The sequence below is a fragment of the Primulina eburnea genome, chromosome 17 (assembly GCF_022965805.1).
Source record: "Primulina eburnea isolate SZY01 chromosome 17, ASM2296580v1, whole genome shotgun sequence".
In the NCBI taxonomy this organism is placed as follows: Eukaryota; Viridiplantae; Streptophyta; class Magnoliopsida; order Lamiales; family Gesneriaceae; genus Primulina; species Primulina eburnea.
This window is the reverse complement of record NC_133117.1, coordinates 1771908-1795181: the sequence shown is the minus strand read 5'-3', so window position 1 is coordinate 1795181 and position 23274 is coordinate 1771908. Positions and strand designations below refer to the sequence as shown.

General features: G+C 33.6%; 3 protein-coding genes and 1 pseudogene across 6 annotated transcripts; 1 reads left to right on the top strand and 3 right to left on the bottom strand.

Moving 5' to 3' along the window:
* Positions 1-6766: 6766 nt before the first annotated feature.
* On the top strand, positions 6767-7792 carry LOC140818699 (uncharacterized). The gene is made up of 2 exons (XM_073178745.1): positions 6767-6948; positions 7527-7792. The coding sequence occupies exons 1-2, from the start codon at positions 6846-6848 to the stop codon at positions 7670-7672; spliced, it is 249 nt and encodes an 82-aa protein (XP_073034846.1). The 5' UTR covers positions 6767-6845; the 3' UTR covers positions 7673-7792.
* Positions 7793-11291: 3499 nt separating this feature from the next.
* LOC140818244 (10 kDa chaperonin, mitochondrial-like) lies at positions 11292-13156 on the bottom strand. Its single transcript, XM_073178148.1, has 3 exons — positions 12969-13156; positions 12045-12184; positions 11292-11508 (listed from the first exon to the last, which is right to left on the bottom strand). Exons 1-3 carry the CDS (start codon positions 13071-13073, stop codon positions 11460-11462), a joined length of 294 nt encoding a protein of 97 aa, XP_073034249.1. The 5' UTR covers positions 13074-13156; the 3' UTR covers positions 11292-11459.
* A 588-nt stretch (positions 13157-13744) lies between these two features.
* LOC140818079 (hydroxymethylglutaryl-CoA lyase, mitochondrial-like) lies at positions 13745-18878 on the bottom strand. 4 transcript variants are annotated; one of them, XM_073177911.1, is made up of 9 exons: positions 18792-18878; positions 18484-18627; positions 17668-17830; positions 17115-17294; positions 16176-16256; positions 15926-16089; positions 15214-15350; positions 14674-14789; positions 13745-14129 (listed from the first exon to the last, which is right to left on the bottom strand). In XM_073177911.1, the coding sequence occupies exons 2-9, from the start codon at positions 18618-18620 to the stop codon at positions 13881-13883; spliced, it is 1227 nt and encodes a 408-aa protein (XP_073034012.1). In that variant the 5' UTR covers positions 18621-18627; positions 18792-18878; the 3' UTR covers positions 13745-13880. The 4 variants fall into 4 exon arrangements, with proteins under 4 accessions (XP_073034012.1, XP_073034014.1, XP_073034011.1 ...); XM_073177913.1 differs by having other exon boundaries at positions 17668-17847; positions 18484-18838; XM_073177910.1 differs by having other exon boundaries at positions 18484-18838.
* A 1002-nt stretch (positions 18879-19880) lies between these two features.
* LOC140818541 (uncharacterized) lies at positions 19881-23274 on the bottom strand (annotated as a pseudogene).

Here is a 23274-nt window from a genome sequence, read left to right as displayed (position 1 = left end):
CCCACAAATAGTCAATAAAAGCATCTCGAAGTGCATAGTGAAGCGACTTATTTTTTATTTGACGATGTTGTGCAAGAAACTCTTGAAATCAGACATGATCATCAGGTGCCGTTTCGACAACTGGGATGGGTGCTTCGTGGATAATATGTGACTGGCGGCGGCACATGCTCATCCATTTCATCTTCAATTAACCCTTTCATCCTTAAATTAAGTCGATAATAAGTGTTTGTAATAAATTGTGCTATGTGTTTTATTTTTTCATGACCTTGTTCATTATTTTCATTTGGTGTTTATTATAAATATTAAAATTACAATTAATTAATGAATAAAATAAAACACTTCAAATAAATTAAAAAGAATTAAAATATTGAACACTAAAATTAATTTAAAAAATTTAGAAAAATGAAATGTATCAACAAAAAGTAAAAAAAAAAAATTACACAATCATTTTGCAATTTTGGTGGATGGTATTTTCGTAATTAATATCATTCTCCAAAATTTTGCTCCAAATCTATAGTGATCCTCCATAATGGAGGAGAGGAGGGCTGGAGTTGCTCTTAAAATATAGTGATTTGAGAGTGGCAATAGTGATTTGAGAGTGGTAAATAAATCTCACTGGCGTTTCCGTTAAACAATAATAACTACAAATTATTAAATAAAAAGGACAGCCTCTTCCCACGCGCTGTCCCCACTCGCCTCTCAATTAGGTATCAAAGCCCCCGGCGTAGTAATCGATGCACGTGCTCGTACGCTCTCTGAACTTGGACAAACAATCCTCGCCTTTTGCGGATTATTGATGCGTGAGCATTATTTCCTGGCTTATCCGCCGGTTTAAGTTGCTAATATATTTTTTTCGGTGATGTAATTTTTAATTCTATATTTTTTTTATTGTTTATATATATATAACAAAAACTTACGTGAGACTGTTTCACGTATCGTATTTTGTGAGAGAAATCTCTTATTTGGATCATCTATTAAAAAATATTATTTTTTATACTAATAGTATTATTTTTTATTGTAATATTGTTAGGATTGACTCGTTTCACAGAAAAAAAATTTGAGAGACCGTGTATATATTCAAATTTCCTAAGATAATTAACTAAGGATAGTGACATACACAATGCGCATTTTAGAAGTTGAATAGATGTGTCATCTTATGATGTCCATTCTTCATTCGTAATAAGATGCAAATCTCAAAGTGAACAAGAAATTCTGTACATGTAACACATATTTTTTAGGAATAGGTCTTTTGTGAGACGGTCTCACGAATCTTTATCTGTGAAACATGTCAATCATATCGATATTAACAAAAAAAAAGTAATACTCTTAGTATAAAAAATAAATTTTTTTCATGGATGACCCAAATAAGATATTCGACCCACGAAATTGAGCTGTGAGACCGTTTCAAAAGAGTTTTTTTTTTGTTTTTTTAGTAAAAATTAAATTTGTTTTAGTAATTAAACCAACATTACATATGGAATGAATTAAATTCATATTCCGATTTCCGACTCCTCCTAAAAGTGTTTTAGTAATTAAACTAATCATCCTTAGCAACCGTTTGGTAAGCTAACCAAATATTTGACAAAATAGAAGTTACCATTTTGTAATAACAAAATATTTCTAATTTCAACAAGAATGGATTTTGTTTACAATTATATTCTAAGTCAAGTCTTAATCATTACACCAGTTGGGGACATACCACTCTTAGTCTTTTAAGCTTTGGGTTCTATTATCCCATCATTACCATTATTCTCTATCAAAAAAACTTATGTAAAATGGATTCACCATCCAATGATGTTGCTCCACGTGTGCTTATTACTATTATTTTGAATATTTTTATCGTCCAAATTAAAATGTAAACAAATTTAACTTCTTTTGCTAATTACTTATGTGCGTCATTGTTCAGTGTTGGAGTCGAGGAGTTTTATAATAGATGAGAAGAAAGAAAGAAAGAGTAGAAAGTTCGTGAGAAAGATCATGTTTTCGTGATTATGTTACATAGGTGAAACTTTTCGAATCTAGTCCTCGTTCGATACAACTTACTTAGAAAACTAGTAGGTCTGATTTGCATAATAGCTAATGATGGCTTGATTTGATTAAATTTGGCTAATTGAAAAACATTACTTGTAAATTTAGATTTTATTACATGGGTAGGGTGGGTAGGGTAGGGTAGGGTAGGGTGGGTGGGGGAGCATTTGGTAGGTAGAAAAGCAAAAAACTTATTGCTTTTAATAATGACTAGTAATTAGCAGTTGAGCTCTCCAAATGGGATTTTGATTTAATTTATTTAGTGTTGGATAGAGATGCATGTGACCCTAAGATCCTTGATTATTTCTTGGACCACACCCTACTTTGTGAAATGTGATGGATCAAGAAAATTTAATTGCTTATCCCTTTCGTATTTATGCTGTTTTCATTTTTGGTCTTGTTTAATCAGGTCATATAATAATAATATAAGAAAATTTTAACGACTTAATCTTTGCGAAGTTATAATAAACGTCGTTCTCTTAAGACGAATAATCGATCTTGTAATAGCATTATTATTAATATAAGAAGTAGAAGTTACGTTACGACGACGTATATGTTATGTGTTATGATTATTAATTTAGAATCATTTTAAATATAAACAAATATATTATGTATCTGAAAATAGATATACAAATAGCGAAATAACTTAAGATTCAATGGTCACACCAATTTATAAATGTCGTGATGTTGAAATTTGAATACTCACCACACACACACACACACGAGTCGTAGTCAAAGTTAGTTAAGCAAAAAGTGCATGTTTAATGCCGTCTAATTCGATTAAACATTCTAAGACTAAACCTATATTTTTTTTAATAATAATAATAATAATAAACATTTTTTTTGGTCGTGATCGACCATTCACGGTTTTATCGATTAACTTATGTTATTTTTTCAATTTTAATTATTTCACTGGAGTGGTAACATGAAATCGGACATGAAAGTTCACATGATGTTATATAATCAATTTTCGTATCACGTCAGCAGTAAAAAAATTTTAAATCCAAAAATAGTGAAAGTTGGTGGATTAAAACTGCGAATTGACCGATCGAACTCAAAATAAAAAAAAAATTACAAGTCACATGACCAAATATATTGTTATCCCTATATGATATATATATATATATATCGTAAAATGACATTTTTTGAACTTTTGGTCTTATAAATTGTAAAATATTTCTCAATTCAATATATTAATTATCTTTTTTAAAAAAAATTATTCGTTTTTTTCTGTAGACTTGACGTGGCGCTGATGCCGAAGAAAGATGATTAAAAAACCAGCTTTTTATACAAAAAATAAATTGATGAGACATGACCAAATAACCAAAATTTATTTTAATGTTATTAAGTTTATTTGTTAATGTTTTATTTATCATTTTTAACCCGATCGTGATACGAACGTCTTAAAAACAAACAAACAAACAAAATCGAGCAGAGTGAATAAATTTCACGAGGTAAAAAGACCTCCATGATTATCCTTTTTGGCGTTCAACACATCACATGGGAGTAGGGTTTCCAATTCAAAGCAGCCCCCACCAGCAATTTTATTTATATTTCATATATTTGCTTTATATATTTAATTAATTAATGCTATAGTTTTCTATATATATAGTATATAATAAATGAATGTCACATTTACTTTTTCAAATATATATATATATATATATATATATATATATATATATATATAAAATATTAACATGTAGTTTGGTATAAAATATTTGAAGTAATGGGAACATGTTCCATCATGCCATCCAGGTAAAGACTTAATATAGTAGTAAATGAAGATTTGATAACTTTGAAGTTTTAGAAAAATATACAAACCAATTTTAGCTTTTGGAACTATTATTAAAAATATAATTTGAAATTGGTGAAAAATATATTAATTAGGGATGGAAAAAAGTAAACGAACAATAATTTAACCATATATGGACGAGGTTTTGAGTTCGAGACACAATTCTAACAACAAACAAACACCTCTAGTAGTTAGTTATAGTTGATGGTCTATTATTTGGAGTTTTAGAGGGAAGTGACTATTTAAATTACATTGGTCTTAAAACGCAAAAACTCTTTTAAACGGTCTCACGAGTCAAGTTTATGACATGTGAATTCTATTTAGATTACTTAAGAAAAAAATATTACTTTTTATGTCATTTTGTTAATTATTGTAAATATTGACAGAGTTGATTCGTCTGACCATGAATAGATAAAAATAAATTAAATTAAATTAACAAATAGAAACTGTGTCAAAACTTGTGTGTGGACGTTATTTTGTTACTTGAAAATGTCCTGAACTCATATAATAGTACCAACGGCCCAAAGGACAACTTAAGGCCCAATTATTGATCCATCATACACTCAAGCCCAACAAAGCAACAAGACAAATAAAAGAATTAAATTTAAATTCTTTTATTTAAAATTAATAATAATTTATGGTCCTAGGTGTAGTACATAAATATTTTTAAAATTTTCAAGTTCAACGAAATGACAAGTCACATCGATACGTAGTACATTAAGTACACACCAAAATTATAATTTGTTTTTATAATTGTTTATTTAGGATTTTGGTTCTATGCGTTTTACTTTCAATCTTAACCTCTTATGTTTAGGAGTGAATAAGATTTTGATTAAATCGAATTAACTAGATCGAATCGAGTCAATTCGAAAATTTAGTTCGGTTATTTCAGAAATTCGATTTTCAAATTAAAAAAATTCGGTTATATATGTATATCAATTAATTCGATTCGGTTACGATTTTCAAAATTTTGAAATCGGTTAACCGAGTTAATCGATATAATAAATAATATTATTTAATAACTTTTTATTATTTATCAATTTTATATATCTTTAAATTTATAATTTTAAAGTCAATCCTAATTATAATCTAATTCTAAACGCCTTGATTTTTTTTCGTTCTCACTTCTCTATTATCCACTCTTGATTTCATCCGCCCCCACCCATTTCTCGTAACCGGTCGAGACGCCGCTCACCCATGTTATGTTATTTTATATAAAAAAACATTTATTAATTGTATTCAAACAAAACTTATACATTTGTTATGTGTGTGGTTTTATGTTTTTATGCGTTTGTGGAGACTGTAGTGTTCAAGAAAAATTACATATATAATTAAATTTAAATCATTTTTTTTAAAGCTAATCGGTCTACCGAATTAACCAATTTTAATTCAGTTCGATTTTCATCGATTATGAAAATTAATTCGGTTGATTCGATTATGAATAAATATTTCGGTTCGATTATGGATAATTCGATTCGATCGGTAACCGAACCGACTGAATGCTCACCCCTACTTATGTTATAGTTTTTCAAATTTTAGTATTTTTTACATGAATATCACGCTGGGTGTGCCTCTTCGACACCACATCGACGTGGATCAGAAAAATGACTTTTTGAATAAATAAATAAAAAAGGACAGATGAAATACTAAAACAAAATATTTCATATCAACATAAACAACATAAATTATATATAAAAAAAAAAACAAATATCTGGAGTTCTTGTCGATTGAGAATCAACAGAACACGAACGCCAATATACATAATCGCTACCAATGGGTTAATATACTTTCGCTAAAAAAAATATAAATAAAATCGAACTCATAACAATGACTCTGCGATATTTGTCAAAGACGAGAAGTGAAGAGAGTGTGGACTTCACATCACATGTAATGATCCGTATGCACCATGTGCCCATTACAAGTAGCTTATCTCTCGGATCTTGCCTACTTTCGAGGCAGCCTCTCCCTCCTCTTATTTTATTTTCAAATCAATTAAATAATTAATAAATTGTTCCCCCTTTTCAAAATCTTTGTGTTTATTTCATTTACAACCTCGAACTATATTAATACTCACACTAAACCTCTCGTATTTTTTTATTACTCTATTTTACCCCTTTCACTACATTTTAGTTATATCACATCACAATTGCAATTCTAAATAATAATTAAAACATAAAATAAATGTTTATTCCTAACTATATAGAAGACAAATCACAAAGATAAATAATATAGTCAAGAGCAAAGTTTCAAAAATTTCACAATTTTAATTTTTCTCCGGCCAATAATATACAATAATGTAAATTATATAAAATAATTAAAATCAAATTCATAAATTTTATACTTTGTAAAATGTACGAGTTAAGGTTGTGTTCGGCGAGAATGATTTGAAATCAATAAATCTCAATTATATTTTTATTGTTTACAATGAAAGAATAGATTAAATATTGAATATATATCTTATTTGTTTACACATTATTACTATAAAATAGAATGTATTTCAAATGATACCAAAATTGGATGAACTTGAAATACATCATAATTAATATGAAACACAAAAACTCTTGGGAGACGGTATAACAGATCAATTTCGTGGATCGAATCTCTTATTTGGGTCATCCATAAAAAAATATTACCTTTTATTGTGAATATCGATATGGTTGACTCGTCTCACAGATAAAGATTCGTGAGTCCGTCTCACAAGAGACTTACTCAAATACTACATAAATATGGAAGGATGAATATGAAGTTTATGATCTCACTTTTCTTAACAATAACAATTCATTTGGAAAAAAAATTAATATTTTATCTCGCTTTTAGAAGACTAAATAAAGAATCAAGAAATATTGATTTAGAGAAGGAGCAAATCGAATGGATTAAATCTACAATTTGGTCAGAGTGTAAGGAGGCAAAATGCAAAATGGGTAAACGTGCAATTATTGTTCTGATCCATCTACAATCTACATGTGCATATATAAAAGAAAAGAAGGACAAAAATGGATAGATAGATGTAACGTTAAATGAGATGGGTTCTTGGGTCCGTACGATTACATCTCCCTTCAGAAAAGCTTGCACTTTCTTCAACCATCAAAACCCAAACAGAATCACCACCAAGTCCACCCCACAAGGTACCTAAACTTCACAAATGTGCTGTTCCATATCTGATATCAAATTTATCAAGTTTTTTTTTAAGGAAGAATGTGTATTGATTCAGGAAAGATTATGGGTTGGGTTTGAATTTCATTTTCGTTTAAAAGAGTGGCGAAAGTTTTGACAGAAGATTTTGATAGCATATCTCTTTGAGATTTTGTTCGGAATTTTGAGAACGTTGATGTAGTATTAATGTGCAGTGAAGTTATGTGTAGCAGTGATGATTGAAAAAGAATGGTTATTTTTTTTATTTAAAAAAGATAGAGATATAGCTTATACGATAATTATGGCTTGAATATGTTGATTATTGGAGTTGAGTGGACTGAATTTTGTCTGATGAATACAGAGATATTTATGTTAAGTTTAGAAAAAGTACAAATAGAATGTGTGGCTGTGGGAGTTCGTGAGTTTCCGGATTATTTTATATGTTTTAATGGCTGCCCTTTTGATTTTCTTGAACAAAACATCTCTTGGTCCATTTTTATCTCGAAATTCTATGAGCACTCAGAACTCATTGATCATTTACAAATCTGTATGTATGTATATATAATGGCAGAGGGACAAGAGAATGCTATAATGGATTTGGAGGGAGAAGTGATGGCTTGCGCGTACGAGGATGTTCAAGTGATGTGGTCTATTCTGGACAAGTCCAGGCACACACCTTGCGCAACCTTGTTTCTCCAAAACAATTCCATCAACTGATACGTGCAATTGTCTTTTGGTCTGTAGTTGTAAATGTATATATTTTCGTGGGAATTAAGAGCTTGTGGCTGTGGCTGGATGAGGAATGACCAAGACGCCCAAACACAAGTCTTTTTTTTTTTTTTTTTTAAATTATGTGGGATGAAAAAATGGAAAAGAGAGAGAACATTTGGGTCATTTTTGAGTGGATCTGTCACAAAACAACAAAGGGTTTGGCTCAGAAAGGTTGAGGAACTCTTTGTTTGACCAAGAACAACTTGTTTTTACACCTCTGTTACTGTTTCACTCTGTTGTGACTGATTGATTCTCACAATGAGTCGAGTCGTGTTTGCTTTGATCAATGAAAAACATTTTGGAAAATAAAGTGTTGGATTTTGTGTATGCAAGAAATGTTTTTCTTTTCTGCTTTTAGTATAGGAAAACTCATACTTGTTAGAGCCCCAAAATCTTGATCTTTATCAGACGATGTCTTCTGAAAAGTTTTCACATTTGACATGAATACTGAGAAGAAAAATTTCATGAAACGGCAGAAACTGAATGAGCGAGGGGGAAATTAAGTTCAAAATTTTCGATAAACCACGCGAAAAGGTGGTTATTTTTAATTGTAGTCACAAAGCTACAGTTATGATCAAGTTGCCCAACCCATCATCAAAAGCAAGCTAAACCATGAAAAGTTGATCTTAATATATTTTAAGTTTGAAGTATGCGCTGCATGTAACATGAGGCATGATCCTGTGGCTTAATCGTGGACAAATCGGGCTATGTCGAATCCATAATGATTGGAAAATGAGCCATGGTGATTGGAAAATGAATCTTAAAACGAAAAAAATCTTACAGCAGGACACTGGTTATATAGGATTGAATTAGCTAACAGCCTAATTACTCTGCATTTGTGAAAATTTCCTGTTCTTGAGCAGCTGATGCAGAAGAAATTAGGGATCAACTAGATTACACTCGTGCAGACGGGTCTATTTTTTCTCAACCTGTTGCACTCGCCAGCCTCATGTGCTGATGTTTCATCTGCACCAAACTCTTCCAGAAATGATCACGAACCTCCACCACTAGTGCACTTGCATGGTTCGGAGCAAACCAACCATATTTGGCATGTTTTCGGAGTTTCGTCTAAGCGACCTCTAATTCATCTGAACCGAAGCCTAGTTAAAATCCAACTTCTTGTACATGATAAATTCGCGACGATGCAGCAAGATCATTCATGTAAGGTTCAGCACGTTCTTGCAAAAATCACGGATTAAAGAGGAATTGGTTTCTTGATCTGATGTACCTCAATACAAGTATTTTGCAAAATATAGTGAGCTGAAAATTCGTTTTTAAAATCTCGAATTCTACAAGTACCAATCTATCAGAATAAATACAGATGGTGCTGCTTGATCTCATTTACGGAATATAATTTTGGATTTATTTTTTATTTTGTTATCGTTCTATTCACGATATTAATCAACTACTTGTTCTTTTATCTCTGCCAATTATAGTCTTATCACCGGAATATTATGTTGACCTCTCAAATACATGAATTAATATATGTCGTCACGTCAACAATTTCTGACGCAACGTTAGTATTCCGACAATATATATTATAATAAAAAAAATACAAATTAGTAATCTAAAACAAAATGTGACAAAATTGAAAAATATGCAAATTACCAAATCAATTTTGACATATTTATTTATTAATATAATATTTATTAATATAATATTGATTTTTTTTATTATTTTAAATATCAGTAATACACACACAGACACACACATATATATATACACACACAGACCATCAATTACCCGGCTTTCTACATTTTAAAATAAAACCATTCACTTTGAAGAAATTCAGAAACTTTCTGCTCATAATCCCCGGAAGAAACCCTGATCGAAATCAGAGTCAAGAAAACCAAGAAATCTAGAGAAAATGGCCCCTCCAAAGAGTGCGAGCGATGAGCTTGTAGGTTCTCTGATGGGAGAGATTTTCGTGCTTCCACATTACAAGCCCACTATCGGAGGCAATGACACCATTTCATTGGCTCGCGATCCTTCAAATGTTTGCGATGAAGAAGCCATTCGAGTCGACAGTACCAATGAACTTGTGGGCTATCTCGAACACAAAGATCCTTGCGTCCTCCGTAACTTGCTAGACCGTGAGTTGATCAGGATTCACGGTAATTAATACAACGCAATTCGTTAATCCCGAATGTACAGATAAATTGGTTCTTGAGTCTCTCTGTGTGCGCACACATTTATGCATATATATTGATCACGATGCATGATATATATATATATAGGTTTGAAAAGACAAATTCATGTTCAATATAAAGATTTTAATTTCTTTCGTGTCTATATACACACACACACAAACACACACGCAGGTTTCGTGCCAGAAATAGCACCAGCAGAGCTGCATGGAGTGAATGTTCCATGTCAAATCCACGTTTATTCGAAAAAGAAAGATTTAAAGACTGTAAAATCCGCCATTACCAGTGTAGGCCTGCAGTTTTTGTCATCATCAATAGACAATAAACAAAAGGGTATGTATCTCTCTACGCTTCTATATGAATATATCTTAATTCACATGTACGTTCCAAAGCTTATATTTCTCAATATGTATATATATATATATATATATATGTATAGTATGTATATATATGTATGTATGTATCTATAGGCGTGGACAGCTCAGCCGCAAAAGCATCAGTAGGCAAAAAACAAAAGGGTATGCATCTTTCTACTCTGCTACTTTTATCTTAATTTACATGTTCCAAAGCTTATATATATTTCTCAAGATGTATATTTAATATATATATAAAATATAGGCGTGAACCAATCAACTGCAAAGAAAGAAAAGGTTCTTGGAGCCAATTGCGGGATTTTTCACAATAAATCATCCTCAGATGTATGGGATTACATCGAAAAGAACAAGCTTCGAGATCCTGCAGACAAGAGATATGTGATTTGCGACGAGAACCTGAAAATGGTCTTCGACAGAGCGCCTCGTATTATGATTCCCGACTTTGGGGATTTGATTCATTTTCTTGTTTATAATGATAAACTCGTAGATGGTGAGTCGTTTTCTACTCTTCTACTTTTATCTTAATTTACATGTTCCAAGATGTATATTTAATATATAAAATATAGGCGTGAACCGATCAACTGCAAAGAGAGGAAAGGTTCTTGGAGCCAATTGCGGGATTTTTCACAAAAAATCATCCTCAGATGTATGGGATTACATCGAAAAGAACAAGCTTCAAGATCCTGCAGACAAGAGATATGTGATTTGCGACGAGAACCTGAAAATGGTCTTCAACGGAAAGCCTCGTGTTATGATTCCCGACTTTGGGGATTTGATTCATTTTCTTGTTTATAATGATAAACTCGTAGATCGTGAGTCGTGAGCATGAAAGGAGGAAAAACTCTGAATGGAAATATGTACATACATCCGAAACATGCATTTTTGTTCATTTTCAATAAACTTGTAGTTTAGGAACACAATGGTGATCGATTCGATGGTTGTGCTCGATACGTGTGATGCGCTCGGAACCAGAAGCTTTGATTGATTCCCTATAAAATGCAGCTGCCTACATAGAGCAAGTCATTTATATGCATAAAGAAGATAAGAATACAACATTGACTTCAAGAAGAAATCAACAAATTAAAGCTCCAGTAAGTTGATTATTGAACTTTTCATAACAATAAGAATCTGCCGATATTCTCAATCTAATAATGTCAGGTTACAAAGTCACACAATAGCTCAAAAAGGGTACAACTCTGGATGCTGATAAGATTAGTCATGCAACGTTCCAAGAATATCATCGTCACGATACAGATGGTACCTGAAGCATTATCAAGAATGCACGACGGGCATTAGTGTCAAATTTAATCAAGCAAATTTAAAAGCTTTACAGAAGCCAAATACAGAACCAAATAAATTCCTCTGAAATTTTTATAGCCGAAGAATTTTAGTTCACGTATAATAATTAATTGAAAAACTTACATGCCATGTAGAGGGGTGACAGGCTGATATTTTGATTTGATTAGCACACAGGAAAATTAGCAAATTGGAGGACCACAAACATCGTAGATTAATTGGCTGCTGGTAAGATCACATCCTACCATAGAATATATGCAATGTCCAATGTTTTTTTATCCACAAACGTTGCAGTGTTGCTTTTGAACTTGGTGTCAAATTTTTAACAGCACAATAGTGTTAAGAGAGTTGATAGAATTCATGGTTACCTAAATGTTCAATTAGTCTTATAAATTGATAGAAACAAACATTAACTATTCATTTTCAGGTCACAAAAGTTACTAGAAAAAAAAGAGAGAATAATTTATCGAAACAGGAAACAATACATAGCACATGACTTACTCTTTTTCACCAAGCTTAACCTCTGTGCCCCCATACTCGGGAAGCAGAACAGTATCTCCTTCGTTCAAATTAACAGGAATGAGCTTTCCTTCCTTGTTACGGTATCCAGGACCAACAGCTACTACTTTTCCAGAATTCAACTGATAAAATTATCACACAACAAAATTTCAATACTTCAAGATGAAAAATGGAAACAAATTTGCCTCAAGTTCATGTAATTCATCTCAAATATAAACTGGAATCTAAGATGGCTAGCAACAAAAAATCCATAATGTTTGAGATTCAAAACACGATTGATTACTGACATTTAATAGCCAAACTACGAAGAGAAAGCCATAGATTCTCTATCTGGATGCCTTTTGACGTTTTACTTTTTTCCACAATAATTATTCACCCAAATTCATCCTGCTCAACATTAAACCAGACTCGAAATAATTGTGGTCAATAAATACGCTAGACGCTAATCTAGTTGGTTTTTAATGGCTTAGAGCCCACCTACTATGTGTGCGTGTCAAATGGGGAAAAAAGACTCCAAATTTTTAATAACCTCAGCAAAGTCAATCACACAAGACCCATTCCATTTACGATGAAATCATATACAAAATTGAAAGACAAACCAATCTTCCGAATTAAATCACTAGCACAATCTTCTAGGAAAATCCACAACAGTCCGGTCCAGTATAAAGCAAGACAATGCAAGAATGAAACAAATGTTCAACAGAGTAATTGATACCCATGTCATAAATCTAATAACCAAACCGAAGTCGTGCTTCCAGTGGCATATTCCAATCCAAAAACTCAAAGTAGTAACTAGAGAAATTTGATCCACATTTAATTTGCTGGATAGAACCATCATTTTAATCTTATTCAACATTTTCAGAAAAAAAAACAGCGATCTTTCACATTTCGAAGGAAGGGTGAGACCTTGGAGGTTCTCTCGGGGAGGAGAATTCCGGAGCTGGTTTTTGATTGAGGGACGATCTTCTCTACCAAAACACGGTTCAGGAGCGGCAACAAGCGCTTCGCCATTTTTCCCGAGAAACAAAAAGCATATAGAGCTAGGGCTTTGGGAGGGTTTTAAGAAGAGTGCTTAGGGATTTGGTTAATTGACCAAATTGACCTTCTAGGGCAATTCTTATTTTTTATAATTGAACTTTTAGTTTTCCAATTTTTTTAATTACATCGGACAATTCAATTTACGTCGGTTGATTCCATCCTACATGTATGAATATTACTATGGCCCAAATTTAGCCATACATACATGAGATCCACTAATTTTTTTAAAATCATATATGTGTGTGAATCTTGTCCATCCAAACTATGTGAAGACAGTGCCCCACATGTAGCATTTTGGGAAAAATTCATTCCAATTTCTATATATATATATCCTAGCGAGGAGATTCACCGAACCGAAAGCTCCACTCAAGCTTAAACTCAATACACTAAAATTTGATATTTTAACATAATTATATTCATTTTTTCAGGATAAAATAATTATATTCTTAAACTAAAATATTACTTCATTTAAAAATGGCATAAAAGAATATATTTTAATTATAATCTTTTTTGCATTATTTAATAATAATACTAAAATTTGATATTTATAAACATATTAATGTTCTTCAATTTAGTGACACGCAATGCATGTATAATAGGAGAGCTCATTGAAGATTATATCAATTATTGTGGAGAATGGTGCATTCAGCAGCAGTAAAGATGTGTCTAAGTCTACGATGAATGCTGTAAAAATCCATACAAATGTATCCAAATTAGTGTTTAAATTTCAATCTCATGTAAAATATGCTACATAAAACATTATGTGTTCTAAAAAATAAGTCACAGCCTAGAGGTATTAGCAAAGATTCTACTCAATGCAACCGCAGCCTTGGAACCAGGACACCTACCCAAATGTTTACAGATGAAATCTCCGGCCAATATAACTTTCCTGAGATCCACGTTCGTCGTCACTCCGAGCCCATTCAACATATAAACAACATCCTCAGTAGCTACGTTCCCAGTAGCACCTTTGGCATACGGACAACCACCGAGGCCCGATACAGAGGAATCCACAATACTAATACCCAGCTGTTGGGAATGCCAAAATGTTAAACGGCTGATGTGATACAAAACTATAAACCTCATTGTCAGGATTGCATTCTTCTTAAAGAGAAAGAGAAATTGCAGGCTTAAAAACACTGTCAACCTTTTGATTTGTCTCAGAGTGTGATCGAGATTTGACTAATCATGAAGGTACCTATGAGGTTTAGTTGATATTGTATAGTTCAAGGGGAGTAAGAATGACAAAAAACGAATGGAAAGGATACCATTGATATCACTAAAAGCTCTTTGGGTTCGCATGTTAAGTCAAGTTTCACAGAATGTTCTTGTAATTTTAATTTTACAGATGTCCAGTTACGAAGAAAATTGAATCAGATGTAAAATGAATTTGTAAAACTATTTGTTGGTTACAAATTGAGCCTCTACCCGAACACGTAAGAACACACAAACACGTGATCCGTCATGGCCAACTTGCTCGAGGGTAGCATAGTTGATTCCTAAAGTATCCAGATTTGTGTCTGCATCATATGGGTAGGAAAGTGTATGAACAATGGGAAACAGAAAAACTTACTTGGAGGGACAGGAGAATGTTTGACAGAGCTTGCCCATAGGTGTCATGAAAGTGCACAGCAAGCTTCTCCACAGGAACAACCTCAAGAACAGCTTCAAGCATTGGAATTACAGTACCTGAAGATAGGATAAGAAGAGGTGTTAAAAAGCATATATACCATAACCATTAAGAAAAGATATACTTTTGTGGGCATACCAAATGTAACTATTTTTTAACCGGATTCTATACTCGTATCTTGGGATTTGAGTATTGACACAAAATACAGGATGAAAGCTAATTGAACTGCTACTTCACTTTCAGTGAGTACATTAACCTGGTTTCATCGTGGATAAAGGTGCATGAAATGTGGGTGACTGAGTTTTAATTTCGATAATGAAACTAGGAGGGTCGAGACAATCCAGAAAAGTATATTACAAGATAGTATTTTTAAATGTTGTGTTATTTTATTGGTCATATATGGCCCGGGAAGAAGTTGATTGTTTAAAAGAAAAGGTATATACTGTAGTAACAGAAGTATCAGAAAAGCAAATTTAGTATTACCAGGAGTACCCACACCAATTGTATCACCAAGGGAAATTTCAGCACAACCCATATTAACAAGTTCTCGTGCAACATATGCTACCTTGGATGGAGGTACTGCTCCTTCCACTGGACAACCCACAACACATGATATATATCTGACAAAAAAGATCAATTCATTAAATATAGCGAATGAAACCTGCTTGTTCCAATAATTTTAAAGATTAATAGCAAGTTACAACAAAACGTATTAATGAGCTGAAAATGGCTGCAGAAGTTCAAATTCGTCCATATATGATACCCAAAATGCCCAAATATCAAAACTTACAGCGACGAATTTTCATACGATTGTTAAACAGACATCTGTAAGCAGCTGCAAATGCCCACACACAGTTCATCAATCAAAATTTTTAGTTCGCGTATTACTGAGTTTCAAATATCCAGAATCAACTAATAGCTTTCAAATGACACACAGTATCTTCAACAGAGGAGACAATGTATGAACATTCCACTCTATTACATCAATAACTTCTTAAATTAGGCACATGCCCTACAAACAGTCCTTTTCCAAGTACAAACATCTGAAAACATCAACACAAGCACATTACCCATGTCACACCACCCCATTACAAAAAATAAATTGATAAACTTTATAGCAAGAATTCTGACAAACAGTAAACGTAATTCCAGAAGTTATGGGACAGCAGAGAGAATAAGAAATTCTGGAGCATACCCGCGAACGGGAAGTGAGTGGTTCTTAGCAGCAAGGGTAACATCGCGATATCGAGCAAGACTATCTTCAATGCTGCAGTTTATATTTGACTTGGAAAACGACTCGGAAGCTGAAGCAAAGACAGCCACTTCTTTAGCTCCAGCTGTTATAGCAGCCTCAAAACCCTGAGAAAATAGATGGAAGATTACAAATAGAAGGCACACAAGAGTGCACGTTGCATGCTAATGTCTTAACAGAAAAGGCAACGTACTTTGAGATTTGGTGTCAAAACAGGAAATCTACAATGCCCAATGCCCTGTATGGCCGACAATACATCCTTGGCATCTGCTAGCTGAAATTTAATTTTACCACATTGACTAGTTAAATTTTAAAAACAAAATGCTTCAAGAACCATGATTTGAGATTAAATAACTAATATAGCCTCACATATACATAGGTATTCCGCATCAAACGAAGTCAATCAAGCCATGCCTTGTTAATATAATTTCTCGACAGGAAATACAAACACTATGCTCATTTGTTTATCAGCAGCACAACCCCCGTAGGGTTGCAACTAAAAGAAAAGGATTGAGCAATTTATTCATGAACTTTAGGTTGCAAACCACAACAGAATGTTTTTTCTTTGCAATCAAACAGTAGTAAAACTGTAAAACAAATCAGAGATTGATTGAAGTCTCTCAAAAAGTTCACATTCCAGAAACTATATGTTTCAGCAGGACATAGTATGCTACTGCTGTAATTATTTAATGACATGCATTAAGTTCATGAAGACAAACAAACAAGCAGCCACATCAAGTTAATTGTTATCACACTATCAGTGTTCATCTGAAACTGATACTGATGATGGTCCCCTTGTTTTCTTCCCAACCATATCAAATACTGAGCGCTAGAGAAAAGTGAAACATGAAATTAGGAGAAACAAAAATTGGTTGACAACAAAGTGTGAGTGAAGTAAAATCTCAAAATAGGTTATGGCAAAAGCGACTTTAAGAAAACCACATTAAAGGGACATCTCCAAGGAGAATGCAAGCTACCAACACCGAACGTGGTGCAGTGGCACTAACATTTAACAACCAAGGGAGAGGAGCTCAATCCACATGAAAACAAACCCCCCCCTCCCAACAAGTTATAGTCAAAATAAACGTGTTGACATGCTAGTTATCCTCTGAGGTGGATAGGAATAACACACCTGAGGTACCCACTTTGGTGAGACAAAACTAGTGGCCTCAACAACAGGCAATCCTGAAGAAACTAACATCTTTATCAATTCAACCTTTATTGCAGTTGGTACGACTTCCTTCTCATTTTGAAGTCCGTCTCTAGGACCAACCTCCACTATCTTCACAAATTCAGGAATAGAACTCAACAGCTGCAAGTATTTCAGAACAAAGGGTGTTAGCAAATTGGAGAGAAACTAAAAACTTAACAAACACCCTCCAACCTCAGTTAGTAAAACAAAATTAGCGGGGTTCTCACAATTTAAGGCTTCGTTAAATGAGGAAGAATGTAAAGCATCTTTCCAAAAAGAGAAGCAAATGAGAAAAAAGGTGTGCTTGTCCATTTTGTGCTTCACTGACTAAAAAGCTGAGAAAGTAACTAGAAGTACTAGAATTAAATTTCCAGGTTCAAAGCCTTCACTTATCAAAGGAACGTGAAACCTCATTCATTTTTAATTGTAAGATAATATTCTCCACTAATTCCTGCTTAAACAAGCTTTCATGAAAGGAATGGTAGTATGGTACCTTGTGTTTTACATCCGAGGAATGACAACTGGAGCTGAAATGAACACTTCGCATGTGTGGGGCGCTACATCTGACTACTTCAGTTGATCGATTGAAGAAAGAGTTGAAGGACGATCTCTTAGTTTCAGATTCAAACAAATATGGTCCCTTCAATTTATCCTCGCTACAGATAAAATACTTCTAATGTTTTTATTAGAGAAGGGGGACTAGACAGTGGACTCACAACATGTAAGTGGCAAAAAGGACGGGATTAAATAATTATCAAAAGATAACAGTAAAATAAAAGCAGGACCAAGTTGTGAGTTGTAACAATTGATAATTTGTTGTCGGTATGACGGAAAAAAATTCCACAAAAGACGACATTAATTGGCTAATCAGAACAAATATCACAAAGGAATACATCTGCAACATCAAAGCAGCTAAGAAATGGTATGAAACCCTGTGTCAATTTGCAGCTGATTATAACAGAGATGCACTACATCCACCATTGTGCTCCGTAACTATAAACAGTTTTCATCAAATTTTAGAATGTATTTCTTTTGTATGAATGAAAATTACCGATCATGACAATGCCAAGATTTGCGCACAAAATGTAAGCTCGTAAGGCTCAACTTAAAACAAGCGCCTATCAAAAGACAATCTAGCTCATTCATCCTCTTAAAATTTCAAATTTCTATTATTGCATTTGATGCAATTCAAAACTTCACTTCATCATAGTCGGCAGGCAAACTTATAAGTAATGCATGCGACCCCAGAATTGGAGTTACAAGTTCAAACCAGATAAAAAAAACCTTATTCATGGCAGCTCAAACTTACTTCATACTTCCCCAAACAACGCAGCCGTTTCCCCCATTATTGAAAAATTGTTGTCCCATTTCATCACCCGAGGAAATAAAGGAAAATTTTTTCCTCCTCCACCGAGATATTTTGTCACCAGACTTACGTAATAACATCGGTAAACTGCCAAAAAAAGGCAATGGATCGTAGAATTAATTCATGTTACTAAAGTTGGGAAACTCATGTTTTCCGATAATAACAAAAAAAATAGTAATCGTCTCGCACAATTGAACAAATATGGACAAAATCTGCAGAGAGAGGGACTTGCAGTAGAAAAATTGAACAACCTGGACAACAGATTGTTTCCCTTAAAAACCTAGATGGAGTTCGAAACTTGCTATGCGCAGCAGATCTTTCGGGAAGCTAATCTTATTATTATTATTAAATAATGAAAATAATGGGAAAAATAAATCGATTCTAATTTTTTTTTATTCATATTTAATTAATTCAAAAATTGATAGTAAATTTTTTTTAAAATAGTTGATAAAGTATGTTAGTAAAATCACAACAGATAATTATAAATATATAAAATGAAATATATATTTGGGGCAATGGAAAAATGAGAGGATTTTTTTTAAAAAAAAAATTATGGGGATAGAATATTAGCCGAAAATCCATTCGCTCATTTAAATATTTTAGTTAAAAATACGATTAATGGTATTTAGTTAAATAAAAATTAAAAATTTTGTAATAAGAGAGGCCGAGATATGGGTGGTTACATATATCATGTAATTTTTTTTCGCTCGTACCATATATTATACCAAAATTTTTTGTATTACAAAACTTGTAACGACATCGTATTAAAATTTCAACGTGACACAAGTAGCATACCAATTATATTGAGTATTCGAGGTATAGTGAAATGCCAGATAATATCTTTATTACATGTTTCATATCCAAAATACCTAAAATGAAAACGAGTGCTTTGAGTTTTTATCTTTGAATTTTTATTTTTTATTTTTGAGAATACCATTAGTTTTAAAAATTGATCCATTTGAGTATTTATCCTTACTTTTCTTATTTTATTTTTAATTTCATTTTTTAAAAATATTATATTTTTAAATTTATAAATATTGTTTCGCTATTTCGATATACCGAAATTTTTATACAAATATCACGCTGACAATTTCGGTATCATTGACATACTATACCGATATTTTCGACTTCCAAAAAATAACTTTCATTTACCAAATATTTTAGTATTTTTCACACCGCTAGGCCGGGTTTTGCTTTCAATTGTTCAAGGGGCCGTGGTTTGACCATCCCCGGCCCTTCTGTTTCAATTATAATCTTTATCATGAAATTTTAGTAGACTAATGTGTTCCCAAGAGAGTTTTATAAAATATCTCCATCCAAGTTTTTAAATGAGAATTGGAAAAAGGAAAACATATAGATTTATCATTTTCATTAAAAGAAGCACAAATTCATGAGGACTTCTCCTATGCTTGCATCCACCAATTCATTTATTTAATTTTGATCCTGCTCTATCTCTGAATGACAAACAAATCACAGCATTAGCATCTAAAGAGAAGAAAAGATAGGCACACCAGGCAAGGTAGCTCCTGCTTCCACAATAAAAGCATTGCCCGTCACGTACTCAGACGAATCATGGATCAAGTATCGCACGAGAGATGTCAATGCTGGATCCGTCGTGCCATGAGTTTTTAATGGGATGACTTTTTTCGCAAAAGTTCTGAGCCATTCTTTCTGCATCAAACTTTCGGTTATCTCAGATCTGAAAAGTCCCGGAGCTATGGAGTTTACTCTAATTTTGTACTCCCCAAACTCCATCGCCATCACCTGTGCATAAAATTTTCATTGTTCAAATGGAAACACAAATATTTGGTATATCGAGTAGTTGAAACAGAAGATAGCGACTTCAGTAAAAATCTTGAACCAGAAAACCCAAGATAGTTCAATGAACTGAACATCAGAAGGTAGCATCTAATGAAATTTCGAACGAACATACCAATGACTGTGATATTGTAAATCAGAGTATGTGATTGGTTAGCATCTTCGTTGCACCACATTTGCTTTATGAAGATCATTAATCAAGAGAAGTAACAGAAATACATTGGGCAGGCTTATAGATCGTTTTGAACTACTCCCACAAAATAATGTAGGTCATCGATATTAGGATCACTCTTGCATTCTCAATCACATCTTAACTTACTGATCCACCAGCATCGGAATTCTAGCAGAGGTGCGTCTTATGGGTTCAAGCAATGATTTCATGATCAAAATTATTCAATAAGTTGTTCTCACACATATAGAACTTTGTCCATATAACAGTTTGCTCTAGGTGTTTATCCTGAATCCTTTACATATACTTTAATCCCACGAAACTGCACAAGCAAGCATCTCTTAATGGATTTGCTAGCAACTAATTCTCATCCATTCTCACTTATAAAATAATGTGAGATATGCCTATCACACCCTCAAACCAAAAATTCTTCAAAATTGCATTTAGCCTACACAATTTCCTCGGTATGCAACCACAATACACTTGAGTTAAATGCACAAAAAACATAGATTAATCACCAGCAATTTTAAGACTTCTATTTTGCAGTTAGGACACGTCATAGGAAAAAAACTAACATTTGTCAAAGCGTTAACGGCAGTTTTTGAAGACGCATAAGCAAGGCATCCAGGTATCAATGCCACGATTAAGACCAGCAATCGAACTGATATTGATGACTGATCCACCCTTATTAGCATTACGCATCAATATACAAACATACTTTGAAACCAGCCAAGTTCCTGTTAGATTTGTTTTGATGGTATTGTCCCATTCATCTTCTGACAAATTTAATGGACTGTGCACACTGCCTGTAAGAAAAAGTCAGAGCAAGACATTCAACAATCCATCACCGAAACACAAGATTCTATTAAAAACTAAAATTTAATATACATGAGCAAGATTCCAGTGGATGAGTAAATACTAATGGCTATCAAGAGAAGACGAAACTGTCATTTACAGCAGCCAGGGATAATTCTTTGTTCCACGCTGCTCATGCCGCATCAAAGTGTGAGTATTTAGCTTAACAAATAATGACAGAAATATTACAAAAAAAATTGCAAAGGGTTATAGTTATTAATATCGGATTAATATTTAAGGGAAAACTTTATCCCTTCAAATTAAATATTGTTTCGCCACAAAATATAGTAACTTGAAGCATATCAAAATTCTTTGATTCATGTGCGATTGTTCGCTAATCACTGATAATGGTGATGATGAAATCAAGAACAGCAGCAGTAAGCTAAATACATTTGGATATTCACCATAAACTACTTCAATTTTCACTTAATACCTATGTAGCACGGATACTCCTATGTTTTCTTTCTCTGAAGTATTGGACGCGAATACGACACGCATATAATAAAATTCGTGTCGTTGACTTTTTGTAGGTCTTGACCAGTCTGGAAAAGCCAAATGCAATGAGGCTCACAAGTATCACATAGCCTAGAACAAGTGGCAAAGTGAGACAAGTGATTTATTGAAGTGAAGCAAGCACTCTAAAAGATTACATGCTCAAATCACAATTTAATCAAACATAATCCAACATATGCTTTCCAAACTATTTACACTTTCACTAGCATCGATGGTTTAAGGTCTTGCCACATGGCTAGATCAATTGTTGATATAGTGACAACCATGGATGCTGGCAAAAACAGTTCACCAGCATCTGAAAAAACTACCTAACACTTATTAGCTACTCCTCAGGTTGCGGAGCCAAAATGTGATCACAGCAATGCATGCCCTTTGTGATGCTGACTGTCATGGTGTCCTATTATAAGTGGCTTTTATTCATCTATCAATATCAGGTGAGTGCAAGTTAACCCAGCATTAATGTCCATAAAGGCCATCTATCGATACTCTTCCGACGGCAGTCCTTTCCCAGGTAACCTCTTCCACTGCGTAGACTCACAAAGAGAGCAGTAATGTCAAAAGCATGTAACTCAGGAAGAGAACTCAAACCGAAAATCGCAACTTTACAGCCGTCATGTTTCCCACGTGAAAGCAAGTTTTCTACGTGTAACCTTCTAGATTCGTGAGCGCTCAAGTTTCCTATTAATTTCTTGGGAAACCAAAGTGGGAAATGCAACACTGTTTATGAAAATATCTGCTCAAAACTCCATTAATATCACATATAAAAAAGAAACAAGAAACAGCAAGGAAACAAGATTGGACTAGATGAACCAAACTCGGAAGCCACGAAAACCACCCAATAAAACACCTAAAAAATAAATTTAAACCATTCAAATTTCCTCAAACGACACAACTGTACTTTACCTCTAACACCAGCATTGTTGATCAAAGCGTCGATTCTTCCAAACGCATCCCAAGCCTTTTGGACCGAAGCCTCGATAACGGACCCATTAGCGCCGACGTCAAGTTCAATAGCCACTGCAGCTGGTCCATATTCATTCGAACTGGCCATCTTGTTAATCTCGTCGCAGAGTGACTGCAGCCGATCAATTCGACGAGCAGCAGCCAAGATTTTGCAGCCAGCTTTGGCTAAGTCTAAGCAGAAGTCCCAGCCAAGCCCAGATGACGCTCCGGTCACCATCACTACTTTGTTTTCAAGCTGGAGCCACGGCTCCATCGCGTGAGACCCGTGGATTCCACTCTCCATCATGGACGATTCTCGTGGATGGCGATTAGTGAGGATTAGCAGATTCGCCACTATTGTTTCAAGAATTTATTGGTTCGTTTCAAAACGAAACAACTGACCCAAGATTTGTTTTCCGCCGCCGAACTTACCCAAA

Bases quoted from the DNA above. Each gene is read 5' to 3' on its own strand.
- LOC140818699 (XM_073178745.1), top strand. From the start codon at position 6,846: ATGGGTTCTTGGGTCCGTACGATTACATCTCCCTTCAGAAAAGCTTGC. The intron at 6,949-7,526 runs GTACCTAAACTT...ATATAATGGCAG, and splicing joins CACCAAGTCCACCCCACAAG to AGGGACAAGAGAATGCTATA.
- LOC140818244 (XM_073178148.1), bottom strand. From the start codon at position 13,073: ATGGCGAAGCGCTTGTTGCCGCTCCTGAACCGTGTTTTGGTAGAGAAG. The intron at 12,185-12,968 runs GTCTCACCCTTC...TAATTTTATCAG, and splicing joins TCCCCGAGAGAACCTCCAAG to TTGAATTCTGGAAAAGTAGT. The intron at 11,509-12,044 runs GTAAGTCATGTG...ATAATGCTTCAG, and splicing joins GTTAAGCTTGGTGAAAAAGA to GTACCATCTGTATCGTGACG.
- LOC140818079 (XM_073177911.1), bottom strand. From the start codon at position 18,620: ATGTTATTACGTAAGTCTGGTGACAAAATATCTCGGTGGAGGAGGAAA. The intron at 16,257-17,114 runs GTGTGTTATTCC...ATTAAATTTCAG, and splicing joins CACCAAAGTGGGTACCTCAG to CTAGCAGATGCCAAGGATGT. The intron at 15,351-15,925 runs GTATGCTCCAGA...CTTTTTTGTCAG, and splicing joins CACTCACTTCCCGTTCGCGG to ATATATATCATGTGTTGTGG.